Raw genomic sequence first — 27,522 nt, 5'->3', positions numbered from 1 at the left:
CCTGAAACTTATCTCCAGTTAGCCATCTGCATCAACCTCAATAGCACCATGAACAATCTAGCTGATTATTGCCATTTCATTACGTTTAATTAAAAAAATAAGTTTAAAGACAGTCACATTAAAATACATGTAATGTCACGCTATAACCTAAACTAAGTGCTCTTCATTGCTGTTATTATTTGAAACTTTTAGAAATCCTAGGTTCGTAGGCACTTATAAAACTTTAAAAAAACGAAAACTGTTTCAAAAATAAATATCTGGTCTCAGCAGACGTACTTCTTTAGTTTTGGGGTCGATTTTTCTTGAACGGCAGAAGAATAATCACAAATACTTGCTCTTCGACGCACTCCGATCATTACTTTGTTGAATTGCCCCGTGATACAAACTTTAACAATCTAATTCACAAATTACTTTTTTTTGAATGATTGATCATAAATTGATTTCACAATGTCCGGAATTCAGAATTAATCTATAATTACTGGAGGCAATGGCAACAATATTGGAAGAGTCCCTCAGGCTGACAAGTTATTCATTAGTGCTATTAATGTGTCCGCACTAATTACACTCAGTGCATAATACATAGCACTCAGATTCCACGCAGCTTAGGGGTTGGAAACTTTTACCTATCCAGATAAAATATGGATTTTCTTTTACAAATTATGAACATCACGTACTTTCCTTCAGAAGAATACATGAATTAAGTTTAAAATCTCTGATGTTCTACAGGAACACTTTCGAAATGTGCAGCTTTTTTGTTATTGGAACTGTAACATGACCAGCAAAAATCAATTATGTTTTGCAAACTCTGGGATTCAGATCAATCGGTCATGTCCGATTTCATAGTCAACTGCCTGAGTGTTCTATTTCCTAGAACACTGTTAGTTGTATTATTTCTAGTGCTTATATTAATATTATAGTAACGTGCATATTTCTTGTCCAATTATAGCGTTAACTTGTTCTGAAATAGTACAGACATGACTTTATCGAAGAATTTCAATATTATTCAATCTTAATAATTGTGACTGATCATGTACTCTGTAATTGTAACTTAGTTACACAAATCACCTTTTCATTCTTTTACCAGTTCTTCAACCTAATTGAATGCAAATTAAGACAAAGTCTGTATCCATTTGTTCTTAAATTGATTATTTCATTTAAATTGCAATTGAGAAGTAACCAGTAAATGTTACTGCTGTTCAGTTGCTTTCCATCTTCTTAACAAAGTGCATTGTGCAAAGTGGACTATTAATTTCAATGGACTATCTCTCAATAGACAATGAACCTTGAAAACGGATGTTTACTTCCTAAGTAGGGATGTCCTAATTTACTCAGGCCTGTAAGTGGCTGCATTGGAAGAAGCCCAATTCTACCAGAGCAACTTCAAGCACCTTCCCTTAAAATGAATGCACAACTAATAAGTAACAGACAGACTGTCCAACCTAATAGTCAATAACCAGTAATTTTTTCAAATGGTAATTGTGAAATTTGTGTGGCTTGTACAGTTACAACTGTATAGCCTATGGTACCCATTAGTTGTGGAAAGCTTCTAGTGAGCATAATCACTTAGGTGGACCGTTTATTGTGTTTAGCCCAGGTACGGACCTGTCTGCAGTCCTCTGATCTCTCCCAGTACACCCAGTGACTAAAGACATAGGGCTCGATTTTTGGACGTCCGAGCTGGCAGGTTCGTGGTGGGGGGGCTCCGAAAATTGGGGATTCCCGAGGTGGATCCCGAGCCCGGCTCCAACCCGCCCATTTCCAGGTTCCCCAGTGACGCGCTTAAATGCGCGCGCAGCCCCCTGATGCGGGACTCCCGCTGGCAATTAAAGCCGGCGGGATCCCACTTAAGGCAATTAATTTGATAGTTCAGGTCATTAGCAGACCTGATTTGTAGGATATTTTAGGAGGGGTGGGATTTTCATCTAAACTGAGAGTGTTTCCCCTACTGGGGAAACTTGCAACCTCAACCCCGGTGTGCAGACATATTTACCTACCTTGCAGACCCCCTCAAACGTACATCTTCCGGATGGGGGCTGCCATAGCTGCAGCCATGATTTCCTCGGAGGACGAACAGCATCACCAGCCTTGCCAGCCATGCTGTCCACCTCTGACACGTGGCGCTCCACAACACATTGCTGTGACACATCCACCTGCACAGCAGGAGGGAGGGCAACCGCGGAGACAGATGTGTCGCAGAAGGCACTACCCTCCCCACAGGGCCTACAGACCGAGGTTCAGCATCCTGGACCTCTCTGAGCAGCAGTGCACATGGAGACTCAGAGTCACTCGACATGTAGTCATAGGCATCTGCAGCCTGCTTCATGCCGAGCTGCTCCCGGCTGGCCCGAGCACCATCTTCTTACCTGTCGCTGTCAAAGTCACCACTGCCCTCAACAACGTCTCCTCCACATCCTTTCAGTGTGCCATCGGGGACATGGCCGGCGTCTCTCAGTCATCTGCACAAAAGAGCCCTGCAAATACACCTACACCCACTCTGTGACACAATGGGTAGCATCAGGTGTGGGTCTTCATGGTGATCCTCAGGAAAGGGCATTATTGCGCAAACCAGACAAGATTTTCAAAGACGTGGCAGTAGTGGTGATAACAATTTTTAATGATTTTTTGCGAAACAAATGAAAATAAATTTAAAAATGACATTTCGTCTTACACCCTTGTGCATCCCCTTTGTGCTCACAAATCCTTCGCCTTACGTTTATGGGAACCCCTACATGGTGCTACCCCTGTGGCTTCAGCAGAGGTAGTGGCAGGTTGCTCTTGTCCATGCCCTGACCAATGGGATGCTTTGCGCGGATGCCCTCTGGGTTTCGGTGCCCGTGAGGGCCCCTCCAAAGACTGCTCCATCTGCACCTGTGCAGGGGCAGACTCAGCCACCTGGGGAGGAGGCAGCATTGCGGATACTGGTTGAGAGGGGGGCAACAAGTGAGACGTGGGAGTGCTTTGAGTGGCGTCCCCACTTCCAAGTCTCCTTTCACCATCATCCCTCTCCTGGCCCAGGCCCACATCACTCCTTCCACCCTGCTGGACGACAGTTTGGAAGACTTGTGTGAAGCCTTGGAAGGCCAGTTGTAAGGTATCTGTCAGCCTGTTTAAAGTGGCAGAATGTTGCTCACCCTGAATCCAAACGGCCATTGTCAGGGCCTGAATGGACTCATTGTTGAGTCGTGCATGTTGCTCGATGGAGGCTAGCCTTTCCTCCATCGCAGACATTCCCGCACCTACCCGCGACACTATCTCAGAGATGCCTTCACATCCCTGTGACAGTATTCCACTCATGCAGGAGTTGGACTCCTCCATCCTCTGCGTGATTTTGGAGAGTGCGCATGGCAACTGTTCCAGTACCTCGGCAATGTGATGCTGCCCCTCGATGACTCTCTTTTTCACGGCTGGCCCCCAGGGTTCAGCATATGGGTCCAGCTGAGCAGAGCCTGGAGAAGAGTGCCCCTGCCACCAGGGTCTGCTCGTGCTCACATGTGCGTGGTTCCTCACCATGTGCAAGCCCAACTAAGTGAGGACAGGGACCCACCGAGGTGTGCGTATCTGCGCTGGTGAATGCAAGTCTCACCCTCCACAGTCACGGCAGTCGCAGATGGCCCAGCAAGAGAACAGAAAGCAATATTAAGCATGTGGACAGATATTGAGCTGCTGCAGATGCCAAGTGATGCTAAGATCATTCGCTATCATGAGTGCTGAGTGTTAGATTTCTGTCACCAGCCTCTTGTGCACTCCCAGTCTCGGCGTCCGCCACGGACAGGCACTCCAGCATCCGGCTTATTTTGAGTGCCTGCTACTCCGCATCTGTTAAGGCCACCGGGTGTGGCAGGCCCCCTCCGGTCCTTGCCCTCTCCTGGGTATTCTGGCATCTCTTCTCCTATCAAGGCGAAACACAGAGGCGTGATTGAGTGATGGTTGCATGGTGACCCGCTGCATGCTTTGGTGTGGGTGGGGGAGAGTGTGAGGGAGATGCATGGTAGGGTGCGTGTGAGACATAGCCATGAGATTGTATGAGGATTGGGTTGCGTGGTAGTGTTCGAATGGTAACTGGGGCGGTGAGTACGTGCAGGCAAGGTGAGGATGATAGTTGAGTGGATGTGAGGAGTGATGCGAGAGCATTGTGGTGGCAGTGCAGAAGGAGTTGTGTGGTGGTGGTGGTGTTGTGGAAGACGGAGTGTGCGAGAATGCGTAAGTAGACTCACTTTGGCTGAACTGGTTAGGTCATTAAATCTCTTCCTGCACTGCACATTGTTCTGGACACATTGCCACTGCTGGTGACCTCCTTGGCCACCTCCAGCCAGGCCTTCTTGGTGGTGGGGGGAGGACACTTCCTCCCATCCGATGGGAAAAAAATTTCCCTCCTCCCCATCGAGCAGCACCTGGAGTGAGGAGTCAGAGAACCCTGGAGCAGCCTTGCCTCTTGTCTGCTCCATGCTTCTAAATTGGTTGTTTGCAGCAGGAGGAGCATTGGAGGACTGCCCCTTTAAATAGGGCTCCTCCTGCTGACAGCCTGTGATGCGGGTGCGCAGTGTGCCCGCTGCACAGGTCGAGAACGGGAAACCTGGAAGCCAAGGTAAGTGTCTTCAATTAGGCTGCGATCGCATGCGGAGCACCCCAAATTCACTGGGCGCGTTACCCATGCGCCCAGTCGACCCCCGCTGCCAACCCGCCTCCCTCCTAATATCGAGCCCATACTGTCCAGGAGAGTGTAACCAAAATTTGAGAAGCAGCCATTTCAGATAATGGGATATCTGCAATCTCCAGCACTGCAAGTGCATTCTGGCCACAGAATGGATATGCAGTACTAACTTTGCTCATTACCCCTCTCATTTGGGCAGATATGCCACTGCACCACAGGGTTTGAATGGTAAGAAATCCCATTCCAAAATGCTCTTGTACATGGGTACGGTAGCATAGTGGTTATGTTACTGGGCTAGTAATCCAGAGGCCTGGACTAAAATCCAGAGTCATGAGTTCAAATCCTGCCATGGCAGCTGGCGAATTTAAATTCAATTAATTAATTAAATTCAATTAATTAAATAAAAATCTGGAATTAAAATACTAGTATCAGTAATGATGGCCATGAAACTACCGGATTGTCGTAAAAACCCATCTGGTTCACTAATGCCCTTTAGGGAAGGAAGCCTGCTGCCCTTACCCGGTCTGGCCAAGATGTGACTCCAGACCCACAGCAATGTGGTTGATTCTTAATTGCCTTCTGAAATGGCCTAGCAAGCCACTCAGTTGTAAAATCTCGCTACGAAAAGTCATAAAAAGAATAAAACCGGACGGACCACCTGGCATCGGACCACGAGGCACCGGACACGACAACGGCAAAACACCAAGCCCAGTCGACCCTGCAAGGTCCTCCTTACTAACATCTGGGGACTTGTGCCAAAATTGGGAGAGCTGTCCCACAGACGAGTCAAGCAACAGCCTGACACAGCCATACTCACAGAATCATATCTTTCAGCCAACGTCCCAGACTCTTCCATCACCATCCCTGGGTATGTCCTGTCCCACCGGCAGGACAGACCCACCAGAGGTGGCGGTACAGTGATATGCAGTCAGGAGGGAGTGGCCCTGGGAGTCCTCAACATTGACTCTGGACCTCATGGCATCAGGTCAAACATGGGCAAGGAAACCTCCTGCTGATTACCACCAACCGTCCTCCCTCAGCTGATGAATCAGTCCTCCTCCATGTTGAACACCACTTGGAGGAAGCACTGAGGGTAGCAAGGGCACAAAATGTACTCTGGGTGGGGGACTTCAATGTCCATCACCAAGAGTGGCTCGGTAGCACCACTGCTGGCCGAGTCCTGAAGGACATAGCTGCTAGACTGGGCCTGCGGCAGGTGGTGAGCGAACCAACACGAGGGAAAAACTTACTTGACCTCGTCCTCACCAATCTACCTGTCGCAAATGCATCTGTCCATGACAGTATTGGTAGGAGTGACCACCGCACAGTCCTCGTGGAGATGAAATCCCGTCTTCGCACTGAGGACACCATCCAACGTGTTGTGTGGCACGACCACCGTGCTAAATGGGATAGATTCAGAACAGATCTAGCAGCTCAAAACTGGGCATCCATGAGGCGCTGTGGGCCATCAGCAGCAGCAGAATTGTATTCCAGCACAATCTGTAACCTCATGGCCCGGCATATTCCTCACTCTACCATTACCAACAAGCCAGGGGATCAACCCTGGTTCAATGAGGAGTGTAGAAGAGCATGCCAGGAGCAGCACCAGGCGTACCTAAAAATGAGGTGCCAACCTGGTGAAGCTACAACTCAGGACTACATGCATGCTAAACAGCGGAAGCAACATGCTATAGACAGAGCTAAGCGATTCCACAACCAACGGATCAGATCAAAGCTCTGACAGTCCTGCCACATCCAGTCGTGAATGGTGGTGGACAATTAAACAACTAACGGGAGGAGGAGGCTCTGCAAACATCCCCATTCTCAATGATGGCGGAGTCCAGCACGTGAGTGCAAAAGACAAGGCTGAAGCGTTTGCAACCATCTTCAGCCAGAAGTGCCGAGTGGATAATCCATCTCAGCCTCCTCCCGATATCCCCACCATCACGGAAGCCAGTCTTCGGCCAATTTGATTCACTCCACGTGATATCAAGAAACGGCTGAGTGCACTGGATACAGCAAAGGCTATGGGCCCCGACAACATCCCAGCTGTAGTGCTGAAGACTTGTGCTCCAGAACTAACTGCGCCTCTAGCCAAGCTGTTCCAGTACAGCTACAACACTGGCATCCACCCAACAATGTGGAAAATTGCCCAGGTATGTCCTGTCCACAAAAAGCAGGACAAATCCAATCCGGCCAATTACCGCCCCATCAGTCTACTCTCAATCATCAGCAAAGTGATGGAAGGTGTCGTCGACAGTGCTATCAAGCGGCACTTACTCACCAATAACCTGCTCACCGATGCTCAGTTTGGGTTCCGCCAGGACCACTCGGCTCCAGACCTCATTACAGCCTTGGTCCAAACATGGACAAAAGAGCTGAATTCCAGAGGTGAGGTGAGAGTGACTGCCCTTGACATCAAGGCAGCATTTGACCGAGTGTGGCACCAAGGAGCCCTAGTAAAATTGAAGTCAATGGGAATCAGGGGGAAAACTCTCCAGTGGCTGGAGTCATACCTGGCACAAAGGAAGATGGTAGTGGTTGTTGGAGGCCAGTCATCTCAGCCACAGGGCATTGCTGCAGGAGTTCCTCAGGGCAGTGTCCTTGGCCCAACCATCTTCAGCTGCTTCATCAATGACCTTCCCTCCATCATAAGATCAGAAATGGGGATGTTCGCTGATGACTGCACAGCGTTCAGTTCCATTCGCAACCCCTCAGATAATGAAGCAGTCCGAGCCTGCATGCAGCAAGACCTGGACAACATCCAGGCTTGGGCTCATAAGTGGCAAGTAATATTCGCGCCAGATAAGTGCCAGGCAATGACCATCTCCAACAAGAGAGAGTCTAACCACCTCCCCTTGACATTCAACGGCATTACCATCGCCGAATCCCCCACCATCAACATCCTGGGGGTCACCATTGACCAGAAACTTAACTGGACCAGCCATATAAATACAGTGGCTACGAGAGCAGGTCAGAGGCTGGGTATTCTGTGGCGAGTGACTCACCTCCTGACTCCCCAAAGCCTTTCCACCATCTACAAGGCACAAGTCAGGAGTGTGATGGAATACTCTCCACTTGCCTGGATGAGTGCAGCTCCAACAACACTCAAGAAGCTCGACACCATCCAAGATAAAGCAGCCCGCTTGATTGGCACCCCATCCACCACCCTAAACATTCACTCCCTTCACCACCGGCGCACTGTGGCTGCAGTGTGTACCATCCACAGGATGCACTGCAGCAACTCGCCAAGGCTTCTTCGACAGCACCTCCCAAACCCGTGACCTCTACCACCTAGAAGAACAAGGGCAGCAGGCACATAGGAACAACACCACCTGCACATTCCCCTCCAAGTCACACACCATCCCGACTTGGAAATATATCGCCGTTCCTTCATTGTCGCTGGGTCAAAATCCTGGAACTCCCTTCCTAACAGCATTGTGGGAGAACCGTCACCACACGGACTGCAGCGGTTCAAGAAGGCGGCTCACCACCACCTTCTCGAGGGCAATTAGGGATGGGCAATAAATGCCGGCCTTGCCAGCGACGCCCACATCCCGTGAACGAATAAAAAAAATAAAAAAAATGGAGCAGTCAGTAATAGAATAGCATTAACAAAAGTCTGGAAGCAGTTTAAATTCCTGTTCTCTTGAGTAGGATAGATTGTGGTGCTGAAAGCTCAACAGAGTGAAAGGGAAGCAAATAATACAAGAAAGAAAAGTACTTTGAATGGACAGAAAATTGGGCAAGCTTCATTATGGGTGTGCAATCCCAATTTTCCCAATGCATTGCAACCTGGCAATCCAATATGTCCAAGTGCAACAGGAAATCTATCCCATGCTCTTCTAGAAAAGACTCTTATTGCTATCATGGTGAAAGGTGTTGGATTTGGCAGTATTTGCATTCATTTTATCAAATATTTTTGAAGGCTCTTTAAAATCATCAGCTTTCAATTTATAATACTTAACATCATTAAGGAAAAAAATGGCAAACACAGCCTTTATTGATATTCTTAAAAATTAACTTAACAAACCACTTGTATGTCGGTTTTTAACTATGCTGAAAAAACAAAACAGATTTGTCTGAAGAATAATTATTTTTAGTAGTGTATGCATGTCTGTTAGTACCTCTTCCTCTAAAAACTGCAGTCCTTTTCTTATTTTTGGCCATTAAGGTTATAGGATAACAAGACATTTGCATTTGATTAAGCTGCTGGATCAGTGGAAATGCATAGGTCGACTGTTAATTGTTCTAATTATCTGCTTTAAGTCAAAATTTTAAGTCTAAATTTCCAACTACATCTGCCTTTCTTTGATGACAGTAGGAATTACACAAATTATGTACACTAGCAATATTTGTATCATATTCACTTGTTCATGTGGAACAATTCTGAGAGGATTGAAAGCTCCTAACATCTCTGCAAGTGAAAAGATATTGGAATGTTTTGCAAATGTCTGCAAAAAATATACGTGTGAGTTGTACTCACAGGAAAATTTATGACGTTAAATTAAAAGACTGTGGGATACTTGTCTCAACCTCAATTAAAGAACTTGCTGATTCACAATTTATAATACAATGAATGTAATGCACCAATACTAAATAAGATGCTTGAATGCTTTGCATGCTAGCAACATGTTCTTCTTCACGTCTTGCTTCTTACACTCTTATGCAGTATCTTTCATTCACTCAAACGAATTGTGAAGGATCTAAAAAAAAGATAATGCTATTAAAAATGGAAGAGATACACACCAGAAACTCATTCTTTGTTGAATTCCTCTCACAGGGAACCTGATAATTCTTTATCACACAGGACATATAGCGAGGTATATTTTTTACTGTACATTAATATTGACAAAAATGCTAGATGTCTTTTAACAGGGGAGAAGGATCAATTGAAGTATTAACAGATTTTTTTGGCACTGATTTTTCACTGCTTTGCATTGAATGGATACTTGGTGGAGTAGAAAACTGTAATACCGGGTCTTTGCCCTTTGCATTGTCCAGCGATTTCCTGGGGATCCTCCAAAGGGGAAGAGTGGTGTGCCCAGGCGGGGCAGGGGGAGAGAAAATCAGCCCCTTTGTCTGTTATTACTACTGCTCAGAGTGTTGCTACCATCCTAAAATTAACACATGAATTCCTGTTGCCCCACCAAAACCACTCGCACCCACCTTTTTCATTTACAGTTAATAAAATCTACCCAAAAAAATGTTATTAAACATTTTTCTGAAAAAGTGGAAATATAGTTCATAATGTAGTTTGTTCTAGTAGCACCTAATTAATAGTGTCACTATCCATTGGAGGAGTAATTGTCGTAAATCGTGAGCAATATGCTGGAGTTCTTGGAAATTACTGCAGCTTTTAAAAAGCCAGTTCTGGCTGAGGTACTTACCTGCAGCAACAGGCTGGGCGAGCAGCGGGTAAGTACCTAAGCCCTTGGCTCACTCAATTCACTGTCAGGTAGCTTGACCTGATGTGTCATGAGTACTATCATGACAATCTTCAAGAACATCAACCAGAGGAGCAGCTGGCAGAGGCAGCCAGAGAAATGACAAGGACGTGGTACAGAGGCACAAAAGAAAAGCCCACAACTTCAATGAGTCAGACCTGAAAACTCACTTAATGAAATAGGGCAGAGGAGAGACAAACTGCTGGGTATCGAGGGAAGGACGCTTCCAAAAGATGTTTCTTGTGTAGAGGGAAGTGGCATTGGCCACTAGTGCTAACTCTGTCACCCTCAGGACTGCAGACCAGTGTCATATGAAGGTGACTGACCTAACCAGGGCAAGCAAAGTAACACACCAGCCAAGTGCTGAACAAATAACTCTTCACAATGCACTCTAGTTAAGGGGTGAGGAGGGCTAAATCGGGATCTTATGGTAGGGCAACACATCTCACCGAACAGCAATTACTTGCATGCATAATTCCACCTGCCTCCTCCTCTTCCAGCCCTGTCTCTCTTGTGCTCTGAGCATTATTCTATGCACCCTCTGTAGCTCATGAAATAATCACCTTTGGGTAAATGTCTCTGGACTGGTGCTTGAGGAGGAGAGGGTGACTGATGATGTTTGTGAGAGGTGGTCGTAGTGCCTGAAGTAGAGAGTCCCAGGTTCCTCTTTCTACTTCTTCTAAGATTTTGCTCTCTATTCCATAGGCACACAGTCTGTCATGTAGAACAGTGTCAAATGTTTTCCTCAACAACAACAAGAACAACTTGCATTTATATAGCACCTCCATTGTAGAAAATCTTACCAAGGTGCTTTACAGAGCCATAAGGAAAACTAGACACCAAGTCAAAGAAGGAAAAATTAGGAGGGGAGACCAAAGAAGTAGGTTTTAAGGAAGGAAGGAAGTGGAGCAATTTAGAAAGGGAATTCCAGAGCTTGGGACCTAGGCAGCTGAAAGCAAAGATGGGAAAGAGGAAGCACAAAAAGCTGGAGTCAGTGGAATGGAGAGTTCAGACGAGGAGGTTATAGGGCTGGAGGAAGGTAGAGTTATAGAGATGGTGATAGTGATAGCTCCATTATAAAAAGTGTTAACTGACAAATTTGGTATAATTGAAACTAAGATTTATTTTCCTCTGTTCACTAATTCTAGCAAAAAAAGTAGATGCAATTATCAAGTGAGGAATACTGCTTTATACCCGTGTCTACTTTATCATCAAATTAGCAAATGGAGAATAATAAGTGCTAATTTATTGGTCCTTTGAAGAAAATGGAAATAACGTCCTCTATTTGGTAAGGCAATAATTTTTTTTTGAAACTAAACTTATTTTCAATATGACTTACTTTTGAAAGTCAGGTGATTTACTCATCACGTGTTCAAACTCTACAAATGACAACATGCCGTCATTATTTAAATCTGCTTCATCCAAGATCTGTTAGGTATTTAAAAAAATTTTAAAAATAAAGTTATAATTATAACTTTCTGAATTATTTGGCTTGCATACACAATTATGTAATTATTGTTAAAGCTTGGTAGATAATGTAAAATATAAGAAAGGCCAATTGTAGAATGTAATAATTTATACCATGAATGAATGGCAGTTACATTTTATTTATTTGATGCTTGACAAATTATAAGATAAACTGGAACTCAAATTCATCTTTTAATCATTGAACCTATTTTCAATTTGGCAAAGCAGTGGATCTAATATTTTTATCATTAGAGTCTAATTACATAGAATTACATAGACTGTACAGCACAGAAACAGGCCATTCGGCATAACAGGTCCATGTTGGTGTTTATGCTCCACACGAACCTCCTCCCTCCCTACTTCATCTAATCCTATCAGCATATCTTTCGATTCCTTTCTCCCTCGTGTGTTTATCTAGCTTCCCCTTAAATGCATCTATGCTAGTCACTTCAACTACTCCTTATGGTAGCAAGTTCCACATTCTAACCACTCTCTGCAAAAAGAAGTTTCTCCTGAATTCCCTATTGGATTTATTAGTGACTATCTTATATTTATGGCCCTAGTTCTGGTCTTCTCCACAAGTGGAAACATCTTCTCTATGTCTACCCTACCAAATCTTTTCATAATCTTAAAGGCCTCTATCAGGTTATTCCTCAGTCTTCTCTTTTCTAGAGAAAAAAGCCCCAGCCTGTTCAATGTTTCCTGATAGGATGATACCAGAACTGAGAGGTTATACCTAATAAATCTTTTTTGCACCTTCTCCAGTGCCTTTCTATCATTTTTCTAATATGGAGCCCAGAACTGTTCACAGTACTTCAAGTGTGGTCTAACCAAGGTTCTATACAAGTTTCACATAACTTCTCTGCTTTTCAATTATATCCCTCTAGAAATAAACCCTAGTGCTTGGTTTGCTTTTTTTATTATTATATTCTGAATTAAAAATTGGAATTAGAGCAATGACATTTTATTGACACAAAGTTCACCCCTAGTCCCCAAACTCTCATTAAAGTATTCAGCCTCATTAATGCAGCTCTGCCCCTCCCTTTGCCTTGTAGAGTTCTTAATTCCTTATTCATATTTTAGTTGCTCTAATCATCCACCTTGGGAACTGCTTATTTAATTCACATTTGATTATTTTGGATATATGTTTATCTTGCATTTTCAGTATTAAACTTTCAAAAGTGTTCACTTCTTCCTTGATAGTGATGCTCTTCAGTATTTTCTATTTAATTTCTGTTAGTTCATTCCTCATTCATCTGATAATTTGCTTTTACTGAAGGCTGTAAAAGTGGAGGGTACTCTGGATCTGGTTTTATGTAAAACGTTTTGGTTAGGGAATACTTTGGAAACAGTGACCATAACATAACTGAGTTTGGTGTCAGCTTCATGTAGAAGAAGAGTATATTGAAGACTCTTAATTTTAGGACTGATGGAACGAGTTAGCATTTAATAGACATGGACCGGAATAGCTTGGAGAAGTGATCCACCTCTAAATGCACAGTGCAGAATTACAAGTCAATTTATATCATTAAGTAAGAAATACAATAGGAATAAGAGGAAACCAATGCAAAAAACAAAGGATAAGGGTAAAAAGGGTAGAGGGGATTTTCACCCCAAGTGGACTTCGGACGGCTGACCGATGAAATGCACCAACCGGCTGCTTGGTAGTTGCAGCATGAGGACTGATGCACTTTGAGAGCTGGGCCTCATTAGCATCGGCTGTAGTTTGAGCGGCCTGGGGTTGCCAGCTGGGTCCCATCCGTCACAATGTCAGACAATGGGTCAAGTAGGTAAGAAGGGGCGGCTCAATTTCTGGAGGCAGGGGGAGAAGGGTGACAGCAAACCATGCTGGTTTTGTGCAGTCTGCAGGAACTTACCTTTGGGATCCTCTTTGGCTGAGCCGCCAGCTGATCCTGATCAGAGGGTGCACGGTGCATGCACCGCCAAGTTCACACCAAAAATGGCAATCGGGGTCCTATGTATAACCCACTATTAACATTTAAAATGGGCCTAGCACCTGACTTGGAAGGCACTCTGGCCTAGGTGAAGATTGCCGTGGCCATAGTGATGGTGACAATGGGACAGTAGGACATTGCCCACCATTTTCGGGGCGCGACCGCCCTGTTTCCACTGGGCAGGAGGCCTGAAAATTCAGTCTGGTGTTTCGCAAAGATAAGGGTTGGTATTTGTGTGTAGCATAGATCGGACAGCAGTGGGTGGAGCATCTATTCTACCTGCTCGATACAGTCAGCGGGAAGCCTGAGCTATTTTTCTGGTCAGGCCTCATTTAAATATAACCGGTGAATTGCCAGCACTAATAGCACTCCTTATAGGCAGCTCGCCAATTGGGATGGCAGGAAATCCGGCAGGGTGGCCGCTACTTAAAGGCAGCCTGCAGCCTTTAAAGGGGTGCTTCACTTTTCAATGGTGGTTGGTGGGAAACAATTTTCTGATGCAGCATGAAGTATGACTTCATCCAGGGACCCCCGATTTTCTGCTGCAGCTGTGTAGGTGCTCATAGAGCAAGTGAGCAGCAGAAAGAATGTCTTCTTCCCCTCTGATGGTGACAGGTGCATAAATAAATTAGTCAGCAGCAATGGAGACAGCTGTCAGACCCAATCAATACCACCAGCATTGTTCCCAGGACTTGGCTGCAGTGCATGAAGAAATTTAACAATCTCAGTTGGACTGCCAAGGGAATACGCCTTTTCACATCTCTCTTACTCTCTGCACTGAACTGCACCACCCTACTTTAGTCCCAGCACTATCAATCTTCACCCCCCCCCCCCCCCCAATTTCCATAACTCTTCTCTGATCACAATGGGACATGTCATTACACCTTCTTCTGCTTGTTCTGATACATTCAAGACCTGCTATTGCTTTCACAACTACTTTCCCCCATTGGCCACACTTACTGCTCCTTCCCCTCATCACACACATTATGCTAAGCTTACTCAGACATCTTCAAAACACTTCAATAGGGCACAGACTAACTCACTTCCACTTTTGCTGAAGAAGTAGACATACAATAGAAGGGAGAGTACCAGAACCAGAGGAGGTCCTGCCTCCATACATATCCTAAGACCAATAGAGGAGTGCACCATCAACATTGTTGTCAGAGAAAGGGCATGCAGCATTGTAGGTGGCCAGGGTGGAGGTCACGCACAGCAGGGTGTTTGGGCATCTTCTCTTCCTTTTTTTGTTTCTATGTAGCTCTCTCACTCCCACACTCAACAAGACAACCCGGTAGTGCAATGTGCTGCCACTCATCTGCTACTGCTTATCCTTCTCACTATGTACTAACCTTTGTTGCCCCTTTTCTTGTGTTCATTAGATATCTTGGGCCTTTCAGGAGCATGGACTGAGGGGGAGAAACCTCGAAAAGATGCACTGTCACTTGCTCTTACCCTTCCAAGTGTCAGCAGAGAGATCAGCACCCTGCATAGTGTAGAGAGTGATTTAGAGAGGTCTGCACTGGGTGATTCACTGAGCATAGGTAAACAGGAGCAAGAACAAGTGGAAAGATGGCCCAAGAAACAGCTCACCGGAAGGCAAGCTCGTGTCCTAATTGCTGAAGAAGACAAAGATGTAGACTTTAGGCGCCCAGTCTTTAAAAGAAAGATGCTTTCTGGGTATTAGCAATTGCTCAATGCATTGGACTGCCTGCCAGTAAACTTCTGCATCACATCAGAGAGTATGGAGGGGTCTACTACCAACTTATGTGGGGTTCTGATGTATGCCATCGACAGTCTGCAGGCAATCATGGAACATGTGGTCACCTCAGTACACTCTGCAGCTGGGAACTCCCTTCAGGAGTCTGTGGCACCAGTAATAGCATCTCTCAGGAATGGACTTAATCAACTCCTCTGCCTTGAACAGGCTGGGAGACCGAATGGATAGGGTCTTCAGTTGGATCACAGATCTCCTACTGATCAGTGGGAGTGTTGAACTGCAGCTCAATAGCATGGGCAGTCATGCAATGGGAAGGGAACATGTTGGCATCTCTCAGGATGACAGCATGTCTGGATCCTCAACCAAGTTACATCGAATCTACAGCACAGAAACAGGCCATTTAGCCCAACTGGTCTATGCCGGTGTTTATGCTCCACACGAGCCTCCTCCCTCCCTACTTCATCTAACCCTATCAACGTATCGTTCTATTCCTTTCTCTCTCATGTACTTATCTAGCTTCCCTTTAAATGCATGCTATGCTATGCTATTTGCTTCAACCAATTCCCAAACTGGTGCCAGAAAGCCAATTGGGCCATTTTCCCCAGCAGATGATGAGTTGCTGCTGTCTGCAGCCAGGTCCATGATCCTAGAGGTCACTGATCACAAGCATCTCAAGACCCCTTGACTGAACAACAGCAGCCTTCCACCTCTAATGCTGCACCTTTTGGGGTGCACCTATTAAGAGTACTAGACTAAAAAAGAAAGCACTTAAGATAGGCACTAGGGGCTCACAACAGGGTGATAAGAAGTGTTAGGCATTTGTATAAAGCTGTAAAAGTATAATCCTTCTCGAAATTTTTGGGGTAGAAATTCGTTAGCGCTCGGTTTCAGGTGTGAAGACGGCGATGCGGCTAGATTGTGCCCCAAAATGGAGGAACCAGTGCCAGCCTGAAATTGGGACTCGGACCTCATCTAATCTGGGCAAGCTGCCAGTGCCTGTCGCGCCTCCGCAGGCAGCTCTCCTTCTGCATGAATGAATTTCAGGCCACCTGTCTCACCAGCAGTGGCCTCAGGTCAGTGCTGGAAGTGGGGATGGGAGAGAACGGCGCAAGGGGGACCAGTCGTGGTTAGCAGTGACTGTCGGTGTTGCTGTTTCCTGAGGAATACTAAATCAGGCGATAGGTCCCTTATTTACGTATGTAAAGGCATGGTGTAAAATGGGCTGCCGATTCGCTGTTAGCCCGTTTTGCACTACTGGCGAAGATCTATTTCATCCCCTCCCGCCCGCAGGGCTGTACCAGTGGGAATGACAGGGATGGGAGACAGTGAAGGGGGACAAGGGTATTGAAAGTGAAGCTGAGGGAGTGGTTGAGCATATCAACAGCTGCAGAGGTATCGCGGGGAATGGAGGACCAAAGGCAAAATAGGTTCAGAGTGCAGTTGAAAGTGACTTGGGGGAGAAGGAAGTTATAATGGAATATGTGGCTCGTGAGGATTACAAGGAAGTGGTCAGAGATGGTCTTGTTAATGATTGAGACTCTACGAGTAGAGAGACCACAGAGATGATGAGGTTGAGGTGGTGGCTATGAATATGGGTAGGAAAGTTTATACAGAGGGAAAGGTTGAGGGAGGACAGGAGATTGGTGAATTAAGAGGAGAAAAGGCAAGGCAAGAGGAACTGAGATGAAAATTACTTGTAGCAGAGGTTGTAGGATGAAAGGAGGGAAGATAACTCAGGAAGAAACTTGGGGTGTGGCTTGGAGGGGCAAAAGATAATAAGGATTTTAAAAGGTGAGAGAGGTGAATCAAGGTGAGATGCTCGAAGGAGGTGTAGATGCCAGAGGAGTAGGGGGGAGGCCATGCTTTGATTTATGGTAAGAGCCACACTGCCAAATTGATGCAACACCTGCCCTTTCACTTCCTCGCTTTCCACTGTGCAGGGCCCCAAACACTCCTTTCAGGTGAAACAGCGATTTACTTGTACTTCTTTCAATATAGTATACTGTATTCGCTGCTCATGATGTGGTCTCCTCTACATTGGGGAGACCAAACGCAGGTTGGATGATCGCTTTGCTGAACACCTCCGCTCAGTCCACAAGCGTGACCCCGTCCTTTCAGTCGCTTGCCATTTTAATTCTCTGTCCCACTCCCACTCTGATCTTTCTGTCCTCGGCCTCCTACACTGAAGCTCAATGGAAGCTCGAGGAACGGCACCTCATCTTTCGATTAGGCACTTTGCAACCTTCTGGACTTGACATTGATTTCAATAACTTCAGATCATAACCACTGCTCCCATTTTCTTCGGACAGCAGGTGATGGTAATGGTTCTGCTGTTGCCATTTACAGCTCCTCTAGATCCATCTTTTGTCCCATTTCCACCCTTCTTGCCTTGCACCATCATCCCTTTTGTCATTTAATCATTCCTGCCCTCCATCCTATCAGAGACCTTCCCTTCTGTTCTTTCCTCCTCTCCCCTCCCCCCCCACCTTTATCCCCCCCCCTTTCCCTCGCTCTGTATTTGCTTACAAACTGTTAAATCTTCAACTTCTTCCAGTTCTGATGAAAGGTCATCGACCTGAAACATTAACTCTTTCTTTCTCCACAGATGCTGCCTGACTTGCTGAGTATTTCCAAGCATTTTCTGTTTTTAATTCAGATTTCCAGCATCCGCAGTGTTTTGTTTTTGAATGGTTTGGGTAGGTTTGGATGGGGCAGGGAACATAATCTCTGGGATTGGAACTAGCAAAAGGGAATGTATGAAATTTTATGAAACATTAAAACTAAAATTGTACCAGTTTGGTGTTTTTTTTGCATGACTTGAACTTTATATAGCTGTGTTAAATTATGACAAATTTAAATTATAAAGTTACTTACATAGTGAGTCAATGATAATATGTTTAATTCATCCATCACCCTATTAGTTAAGCGAAGTATGATGTGCCGTATGTCTTCTTGATCAATGTAGTTATTTCCATTTAAATCTATGTGCACAAGCAAATGAGATTATTACAATTTAGTATGCTAAACAAAAAAAACACAGAAGATAATATATACCAGTTAGGCATTACAAGAAATACATCTGTAAAAGTAGAATACAACAGGTATACGGAAATATGTCCAAGTGACAATACCTGTAAAAAAATTGAAATTATCAATTTTTTTAAAAACTAAAGTAAATATTTTACAATCCCAATCCTGTAGTTATTGTTGGAACAGATTCATCTGTAATTAATAAATCTTAACTGGTAAATCTAGCTGATGTTTTGATACCTCCCGGCAATAGCATTGAGACAATATGCTTATCATTAACCATCAAAACTGATTTACAAAAAAAAGCAATAAAAAACTATACAAGTAAAACCACATATTAGCCTGACACCCTGTTCTCCACTATCTACACCTCCATAGAAATTTATGTTCTTCTATTGGTTTTCAAATTATCATGCTACAGGAAGCTTCATAAAACTATAGTGAAAATATTAGGTGTTAGCCATGGTTCAGTGGTAGCACTCTCACCTTCAAGTCATGAAGGTTGTGGGTTCAGGTCCCATTCCAAAGAATTGAGCACCAAATGTAGGTTGACACTCCAGTGCATGATTAAGGGAGTGCTGCACTATCAGAGCATCCGTCTTTTGGATGACAAGCCCCCATAAAAAATCGCATGGCACTATTTGAAGAAGAACAGTGGAGTTCTCCTTAGTGTCCCTCAACCAACATCACTAGAATAGATTATCTGGTCATTATTACATTGCTGTTTGTGGGACCTAGCTATGCGCAAATTGGTTGCCAGGTTTCCTACATTACAAAAGTGCTTCATTTGGTGTTTAAGCATGTCCTAAAGTCATGAAAAGCGCTATATAAATACAAGCCTTTTTTTCCTTTAAAATTCTGCTGGCTATGAATTATGATTAAATTAATAGCATATTTGGTAGGTAAACACATGAGGGAGAAAGGGAGGAGGCTTGTGTGCAGCATAAACACTGGCAAGGACCCGTTGGGCTGAATGGCCTGGCTCTGTGCTGTACACTCTGTGTAATTCTATGTAATCTCTGGTATGCTATACCTATCGGGTATCCAGTCGGAGCTTTGCAAGGAATATATACACAGTATATAGATTTTACTTCATTTTGAGTTAAGGTTGACATAATCCTTCTTCCTCAATCATAGTATAAATTGTGGTGATTTCGTACCATGTATTAATTATTTTAAAAATAGGTTGAACTTTCATGGTTATTATTGTCCATACTTAATTTAAAACAAAAATGCATTTTCAACAGTGAAAAACGTACCATAAATTCGAAATGCATAGTCTATTTTTACAGCAAGCGATGCATTTTCACTAAAGACCGACATCATTTCCAGGAAGTCATCAAATGAAAATAATCCATTTTGATTAATACTAAACACCTTACAGATTTGATCTCCAAATGGATTCACCTGTTTCAGATCATATATGACATTAATTAACTATGAACAAGGGTTAAATACTAAAATTTTGCTCAAAACTAATGAGATTACTAATGGTCTATTTTCTTCTTTCATGAGTGTCATACTCCCCAAACTTCCTTTAATTTTAATCACAACTGAAAAAATTGTGGCTCTTTTCCACTGGGTGAGGGTGTGGTAAATACATTTGCAATTATTAACAAGCAGTCTTTCCGATCCCAATGCACTTGCTACTCTTTGTTAGGTCACTTGTTTACTTTGAGATTTTGCACCATAAGAAGCAATCAACTATCCGGACATACAAATCTATTCTTATAATGCTGCTATCTCGGCTGCTGCCAGGGCAATCTGGCCCAGCTGACTTCCTGGCACCATGTTGGGTATTGGTTGAGGGGGTAGCAAAGGAGCAGACCTGCCAAAACATACCACTCCCATTGTGCCACTGCCACTCTCATGGAGCTGGGGCTCATCACTTCTACTGATCTGCGGGAGATCAGACTGCAGAAGATGGATGACTCCTTCAAAGCCCCTATCAGTTCGGTCTACCAATCTGTCCAATATGCTCAGCTATCTCTCCAGAGCCTGCATGGCTTCCAGCAAAGTTGCAAAGTATGCAAGCATTATTATTTAATTATTCTCAGAATGTAGGTGTCACTGGCAAGTCTGGCATTTAGTGCCTATCCCTCGTTGAGAAGGTGGTAATGGTCCTTCTTCTTCCACTACTGCAAGCGGTATTTCATACAACTGAGTGGTTGCTAGGCCACTTCAGAGGGCAGTTAAGAGTCAACTATTGGACTGGATTCATATATTGAGCAGACTAGGTAAGGATGTCAGGTTTCCTTCCCTAAATGTCATTAAGTGAACTCGTTGGGTTTATCCAACAATCCGACAGCTTCATGGTCACTTTTACTAATACCAACTTTTTATTTCCAGATTTTTTTAAGCTGAATTCAAATTCTTGAACTGCCTTGGTAGGATTTGAACTCACATTCTCTGGATTATTAGTCCAGGCCTCTGGATTACAGTCCATTAACACAACTACAACACTATCCTACCCACATTACCCACACGGAATCCTTTTGTGAGGGACCGGCTGCAGCGTCCTGCAGGTATCCAAACTCTCCAAGGTAGACAGTAGAGTGCTAATGCCATGTGAGAGCTGACACCACACAGACTGGAAGCAGACTCCTCCAGACTCAGCCATAGTACTGAAGCCCCTTGGCAGGCTATCCAATACATTATATAACTCCTTGTGTGATGCCAGCAGTTTTCTTTTCATGGCTGGGCCCCTGGGCTCCAATTCTGTGTCCTCCTCAGCAGAACTGGGAGGACGCCTCACCTTGCGGTGAGCTGCCTCCTGGGCTGTCCCTGCCACCAGTGCCTGCAGCTGCTCAGTAGTGCTGGGTTAATTTCACCAAGTGCAGACCCTTCTGGCTCACTATTTAAATACTACCAGTGTCTGAGCTGGTTTTGAGAGCGTATGACAGTGAATCCTAAGGAGGATTATCCTCCTCCGACTTGTCTTCTGTAGAGAGCTTTTGTTCTAGAAGGAAGAGAAAAGAGACAATAGTTAGGATGGCAGGTAGAAGCTGGACATTTACAGGTGATAGTCTTGAGAATAGAGTTTGAAGTTCTGAAGCTTGCTATATATTTGGTGAGGTGATGAAGAGTTACAAACAATGTACAAACATTCTGCTGAGGTAAGCCGCCAGCCTTGCCATCCTCAATGCTGCTGGCTCTGCCTGGGCCACTGATCTCCAGGATGTCCTGCTCTGCTTGAGTGAGGGCAATAATATTGGCAACTCCTCTGCTGTCTTGTTTTTCACCTTCACATTATGTGCGGTCTTGTTCTGCAGAAAGTGAGGGTGAGAGTTGGTGAATGGCTGTTAAAAAGGTAAATGGAGATATGTAAGGCTTGTGCATATAGTATACGTGCAGAGAGTAGGGAAGAAGCAAGATGGAATGAGAATGGACAGGTGATGAATGTAAAGCCAAGTGTGTAGAATGTGAAGTGAGAAGGTGGTGAGAGGAGTTGGTGGTTGTGCAAGTGGTAGTATATAAGAAGAGAATGGTGTTTGTGTGTGGAGTGAACAGAGGAAAGAAAGAAGTGAGTTTGGTTGGAATGAGAAAGAGGTATTTCAGTTTGCCTTGCGATTATACACTGAAGAATGTGATGGAGCGGAGGAACTGCTGAGAGTGGTGGAGTAGGAGGTGACAGGAGTGTGGTGAGGTGCTGCTGAGAGGATGGAGTGGTAAAGAGCTATACTCACCCTTGCTGCTCTTGTGAGGTCATTGTGATGCTGGTGGCACTGACTCTTTCAGCCACGTCCGTCCACATAAGTTTCATTGTGGCTCTGGGGAGCTCTTGTGGCTTCTGGGGAACAGTTGCTCCCCCCTTGCCCTCACATACTTCACCAGGACCTTCAGGGAAGCATCAGAAAAGTGGAGGACAGCCCTTCAACTCATCTCTGCCGGCAAAATGTGATCACAAGATGTCCAAAGAAAATCCAAGCAGGGGGTGAAACCTTGCTTTAAGAGGTACATCCCCATTTCAAGTAGGCCTCGGGAGTCGTGCCAGAAATTGTGTGCGTCATAAGGTTGAGCTTCCTTATTCTCAAAGCAATCAGGAGGGTAGCCCGTCAATCATATTAAAATGAGGCCCGGGAGTTAAAGTGGCTTGGGCTGCATGCTGAAAAGGTCATGGGAGCTAGTCACCTATCCCACACCCTCACGCTGATTCGAGGCCCAAGTTAAAATCGGGGCTACAATGAAAGTGATGCAAAGCAGGCTAAGGTGGGTTTAGAGTGCATGTACATAAATGCACAGAGCTTGACAAAATAAGGTTGGTGAGCTGCAGCACAAGTTGCCACATGGGGTTATAATATAGTGGCAATAATGGAGACCTGGCTTAAACAAGGGCAGGAACGGGAACTTAACATTCCAGCTACAATGTATTCAGGAGGAATAAGGAAGGGAAAAAAAGGAGGGGAGTGGCAGTATTGATCAAATATACTGTTACAGTCCTGGAAAGGGATAATGTGCTTGAGGGTTCAAAGACAGAATCTATTTGGTTAGAGTTAAGGAACAGAAGAGGAGCTATTACACCGCTGGGTGTATACTATAGACCACCAAATAACGGGAAGAAAATTGAGAAGCAAATCGGTAAAGAAATTTCAGAAAGATGCAAAAACAATAGAGTAGCGATAATGGAGAACTTGAATTATCCTATTATGGGAAAAAAACAGTGTAAAGGGCAAGGAGGGGGAAGAATTCCTGAAATGTGTACAGGAGAACTTTCTGCCTCTTAGCCAATTTTGAATCCACGCTGCCACTGCCCCTTTAATCCCATTGGCTTCAATTTTGCTAACAAGTCTATTATGTGGCACGTTATCAAATGCCTTTTGAAAGTCCATATGCACAACATTAATTGCATTACCCTCATCAACCCTCTCCGTTACTTCATTGAAGAACTCAATCAAGTTTATCAGCCACAATTTGCGTTTAACAAATCCATGCTGGCTGTCATTTAATAACCCATGTTTTTCGAAGTGACCATTGATTTTGTCCCGGATTATGGTCTCTAGAAGTTTCCCTACCACTGACGTTAGACTGACTGGCCTGTAGTTACCAAGTTTATCCCATTCCCCTTTTTGAACAGGGATGTAAAATTTGCAACCCTCCAGTCCTCTGGCATCACTCGCATATCCGAGGAGGAATCCGTTATTTCCACCCTTACTTCCCTCAGCAATCTAGGATGCATCCCATCCAGACCAGATGACTTTTCTACTTTGAGCACTGCCAACCTTTTAAGTCCATCCTCTTTATTTTTATCTTATCCTATTTCTCTACACCCTTCTCTTTTACTGTGGCATTGGTAGCATCCTCTTTTGTTGTGAAGACAGGTGCATATCACTCATTTAGTACTTCAGCCAGGCCCTCTGCCTCCACAAGAAGATCTCCTTTTTGGTCTGTAATCAGCCCCATCCTTCTTTTGATTATCCTTTTTCTCTTCATATGTTTATAAAAGACTTTATTGTTTCCTTTTATGTTATCCACTAATCTTTTCTCATACACTATCTTTGCCCCTCATTTCCTTTTCTTCTGTACTTTCTGTATTCTGCTTGATTCTCTATTGTATTTTACTGTATTTACTGCAGTCTAACCACCTCCCCTTGACATTCAATGGCATTACCATCGCTGAATCCCCCACCATCAACATCCTGGGGTCACCATTAACCAGAAACTTAACTGGACCAGCCACATAAATACAGTGGCTACAAGAGCAGGTCAGAGGCTGAGTATTCTGTGGCAAATGACTCACCTCCTGACTCCCCAAAGCCTTTCCACCATCTACAAGGCACAAGTCAGGAGTGCAATGGAATACTCTCCACTTGCCTGGATGAGTGCAGCTGCAACAGCACTCAAGAAGCTCGACACTTGATTGGCACCCCATCCACCACCCTAAACATTCACTCCCTTCACCACCGGCACAACATGGTTGCAGTGTGTACCATCTACAGGATGCACTGCAGCAACTCACCAAGGCTTCTTTGACAGCATCTCCCAAACCCGCAATCTCTACCACCTAGAAGGACAAGGGCTGCAGGCACATGGGAACAACACCACCTGCACGTTCTCCTCCAAGTCACACACCATTCCGACTTGGAAGTATATCGTCATTCCTTCATCGTCACTGGGTCGAAATCTTGGAACTCCCTACCTAACAGCACTGTGGGAGAACCTTCGCTATATGGACTGCAGTGGTTCAAGGAGGTGGCTCACCACCACCTTCTCAAGGGCAATTAGGGATGGGCAATAAATGCTGGCCTTGCCAGTGACACCCACATCCCATGAACGAGTAAAAAAAAATTTGAACCTGACATTTATCATAAGTCTCCTTTTCCTGTTTCAGTTTAATCTCAATATCTTTAGTCAGCCAGGGAGTTCTAATTTCCTTTCCCCCTCATAGAAATATGTTCAGTCGGTGCCTGAACTATCTTCTCCTTGAATGTTGTTTTTCAGACTGGAGGGCATATATAGTGGTGTTCCCCAGGGGTCAATATTAGGACCACTGCTCTTTTTGATACCTGTAAGCAATCTTACAACATCAGGTAAGCTTTCGGAGCTTACCTCCTTCGTCAGGTGAGTGAGGTTCTAAAATCGCATAGCATATATTAGGCTGGGAGACGGTCACAGCAATCAAAGGTATCGTTGGTGTTCAGACAGGTTAGCCACGGAAAACATTACATCCCAGTATACTGAATACACAATGGATCAGATTACACAGACAAAGAGAGAAAGAGACCCGAAAGGCAGAGAGAGAGAGAGAGAGAGAATGTCCAGTTGTATTAAAAACAGATGACTTTTTTTTCCGCTGGTGGGGTTACGTGTAGCGTGACATGAACCCAAGATCCCGGTTGAGGTCGTCCTCATGGGTGCTGAACTTGGCTATCAATTTCTGCTCGACGATTTTGCGTTGTCGTGTATCTCGAAGGCCGCCTTGGAGAACGCTTACCCGAAGATCGGTGGCTGAATGTCCTTGACTGCTGAAGTGTTCCCCGACTGGGAGGGAACCCGCGGTGTCCATTCATCCGTTGTTGCAGTGTCTGCATGGTCTCGCCAATGTACCATGATCCGGGGCATCCTTTCCTGCAATGTATGAGGTAGACAACGTTGGCCGAGTCACAGGAGTATGAACCATGTACCTGGTGGGTGGTGTCCTCTAGTGTGATGGTGGTATCTTTGTCGATGATCTGGCATGTCTTGCAGAGGTTGCCGTGGCAGGGTTGTGTGGTGTCGTGGACGCTGTTCTCCTGAAAGCTGGGTAATTTGCTGCGAACGATGGTCTGTTTGAGATTGGGTTGCTGTTTGAAGGCGAGTAGTGGAGGCGTGGGGATGGCCTTAGCGAGGTGTTCGTCGTCATCGATGACATGTTGAAGGCTGCGGAGAACATGGCATAGTTTCTCCGCTCTGGGGAAGTACTGGACGACGAAGGGCACTCTGTTGGTTGCGTCCCGTGTTTGTCTTCTGAGGAGGTCTATGCAATTCTTCGCTGTGGCTCGTCGGAACTGTCGATCGACGAGTCGAGCGTCATATCCCAATCCCACGAGGGCATCTCCCAGCATCTGCAGGCGTCCACCGCGCTCCTCCTCGTCTGAGCAGATCCTGTGCATTTGCAGGGCCTGTCCACAGGGGATGGCCTCCCTGACGTGGTTAGGGTGGAAGCTGGAAAAGTGGAGCATCGTGAGGTTGTCTGTGGACCTGCGGTAGAGTGAGGTGCTGAGGTGCCCGTCTTTGAAGGAGATTCGTGTGTCCAAGAAAGAAACCGATTCTAAGGAGTAGTCCATGGTGAGTTTGATGGTGGGATGGAACCCGTTGATGTTATCGTGTAGTTTCTTCAGTGATTCTTCGCCGTGGGTCCATAGGAAGAAAATGTCGTTGATGTATCTGGTGTATAGCGTTGGTTGGAGGTCCTGCGCAGCGAAGAAGCCGTGCTCGAACCCGCGCACGAAAATGTTGGCATATTGGGGTGCGAATTTGGTCCCCATGGCTGTTCTGTGTGTTTGGGTAAAGAACTGGTTATCGAAGGTGAAGACATTGTGATCCAGGATGAAGCAGATGAGTTGTAGGATGGCGTCTGGAGATTGGCTGTTGTTGGTGTTGAGTACTGAGGCTGTTGCAGCGATGCCGTCATCATGGGGGATACTGGTGTAGAGCGCCGAGACGTCCATCGTGGTGAGAAGTGTTCCTGGTTCAACTGGTCCGTGGGTGCTATTAATGGCTTGAACTTGGGTATAGGGGCATAATTTTAAAGTTTACAAATGACATAAAACTTGGAAATGTAGTAAACAGTGAGGAGGATAGTAGCAGGCTTCAGGAGGACATAGATTGGTGAAATGGGCAGACACATGGCAGATGAAATTTAATGCAGAGAAGTGATACATTTTGGAAGGAAGAATGAGAGAGGCAATATAGATTAAATGGCCTGATTTTAAAGGGGGTTCAGGAACAGAGAGACCTGGGGGTTCACATACACAAATTTTTGAAGGTGGCAGGATAAGTTGATAAGGCTGTTAAAAAAGCATATGGGATCTTTGGCTTTATAAATAGAGGCATAGAGTACAAAAGCAAGGATGTTATGCTAAATCTTTATAAATCACTGGTTAGGCTTCAGCTGGAGTATTGTGTCCAATTCTGGGCACCACACTTTGGGAAGGATGTTAATGCCTTAGAGGGGGTACGAAGGAGAGTGATACCATGGATGAGGGACTTCAGTTATGTGGAAAGACTATAGAAGCAGGGATTGATCTCCTTAGAGCAGACAAGCATAAGGGGAGATTTACTATTGGTGTTCAAAATTATGAAGAATTTTGATAGAGGAAAAACTGTTTCACTGGCAAGCGGCTTGGTAACCAAAGGACACAAATTGATGGTAATTGGCAAACGAACCAGAGGGGAAATGCGATGCATTTTTCTATATGCAGAGAGTTGTTATGATCTGGAAAGCATTGCTGAAAGGATGGTGGAAGCAGATTAAATAGTAACTTTTAAATTGGAATTTGGTATACTTGAAAAGGAAAAAAGTGCAGGGCTATGGGGAAAGACCAGGGAAATGGGACTAATTGGACAGCTCTTTCAAAGTACCGGCACAGGCACAATGAGCCGAATGGCCTTCTTTTGTGCTGCATGATTCCACGATTAGCTCAGATAAATCCATGTACAATGTTGCAGTTATGAAGGGAATCATTTTGATTGACCTTTAAAGTCAGCCTTATATAAGTCTGTCTTCATTTAAGTACAAAAAGCAGCAACAGTTAGCCACAAAGACATTTATGTGAT

General features: G+C 44.9%; 1 protein-coding gene across 1 annotated transcript in view; it reads right to left on the bottom strand.

Moving 5' to 3' along the window:
* Positions 1 to 10,646: 10,646 nt before the first annotated feature.
* The window catches only part of LOC137322173 (calcium and integrin-binding family member 4-like), a 50,709-nt gene continuing 33,833 nt past the window's right edge, over positions 10,647 to 27,522 (bottom strand). Inside the window, exons 3-6 of the mRNA XM_067985288.1 lie at positions 19,527 to 19,674; positions 18,112 to 18,218; positions 11,438 to 11,526; positions 10,647 to 10,812 (exon numbers count right to left, since the gene is read on the bottom strand). Of these exons, the coding sequence (XP_067841389.1) occupies positions 10,647 to 10,812; positions 11,438 to 11,526; positions 18,112 to 18,218; positions 19,527 to 19,674 (510 nt within the window). The remainder of the gene's footprint in view (positions 10,813 to 11,437; positions 11,527 to 18,111; positions 18,219 to 19,526; positions 19,675 to 27,522) is intronic.

The sequence above is a fragment of the Heptranchias perlo genome, chromosome 5 (genome assembly GCF_035084215.1).
Source record: "Heptranchias perlo isolate sHepPer1 chromosome 5, sHepPer1.hap1, whole genome shotgun sequence".
In the NCBI taxonomy this organism is placed as follows: Eukaryota; Metazoa; Chordata; class Chondrichthyes; order Hexanchiformes; family Hexanchidae; genus Heptranchias; species Heptranchias perlo.
This window is presented reverse-complemented; position numbering and strand designations above follow the sequence as displayed.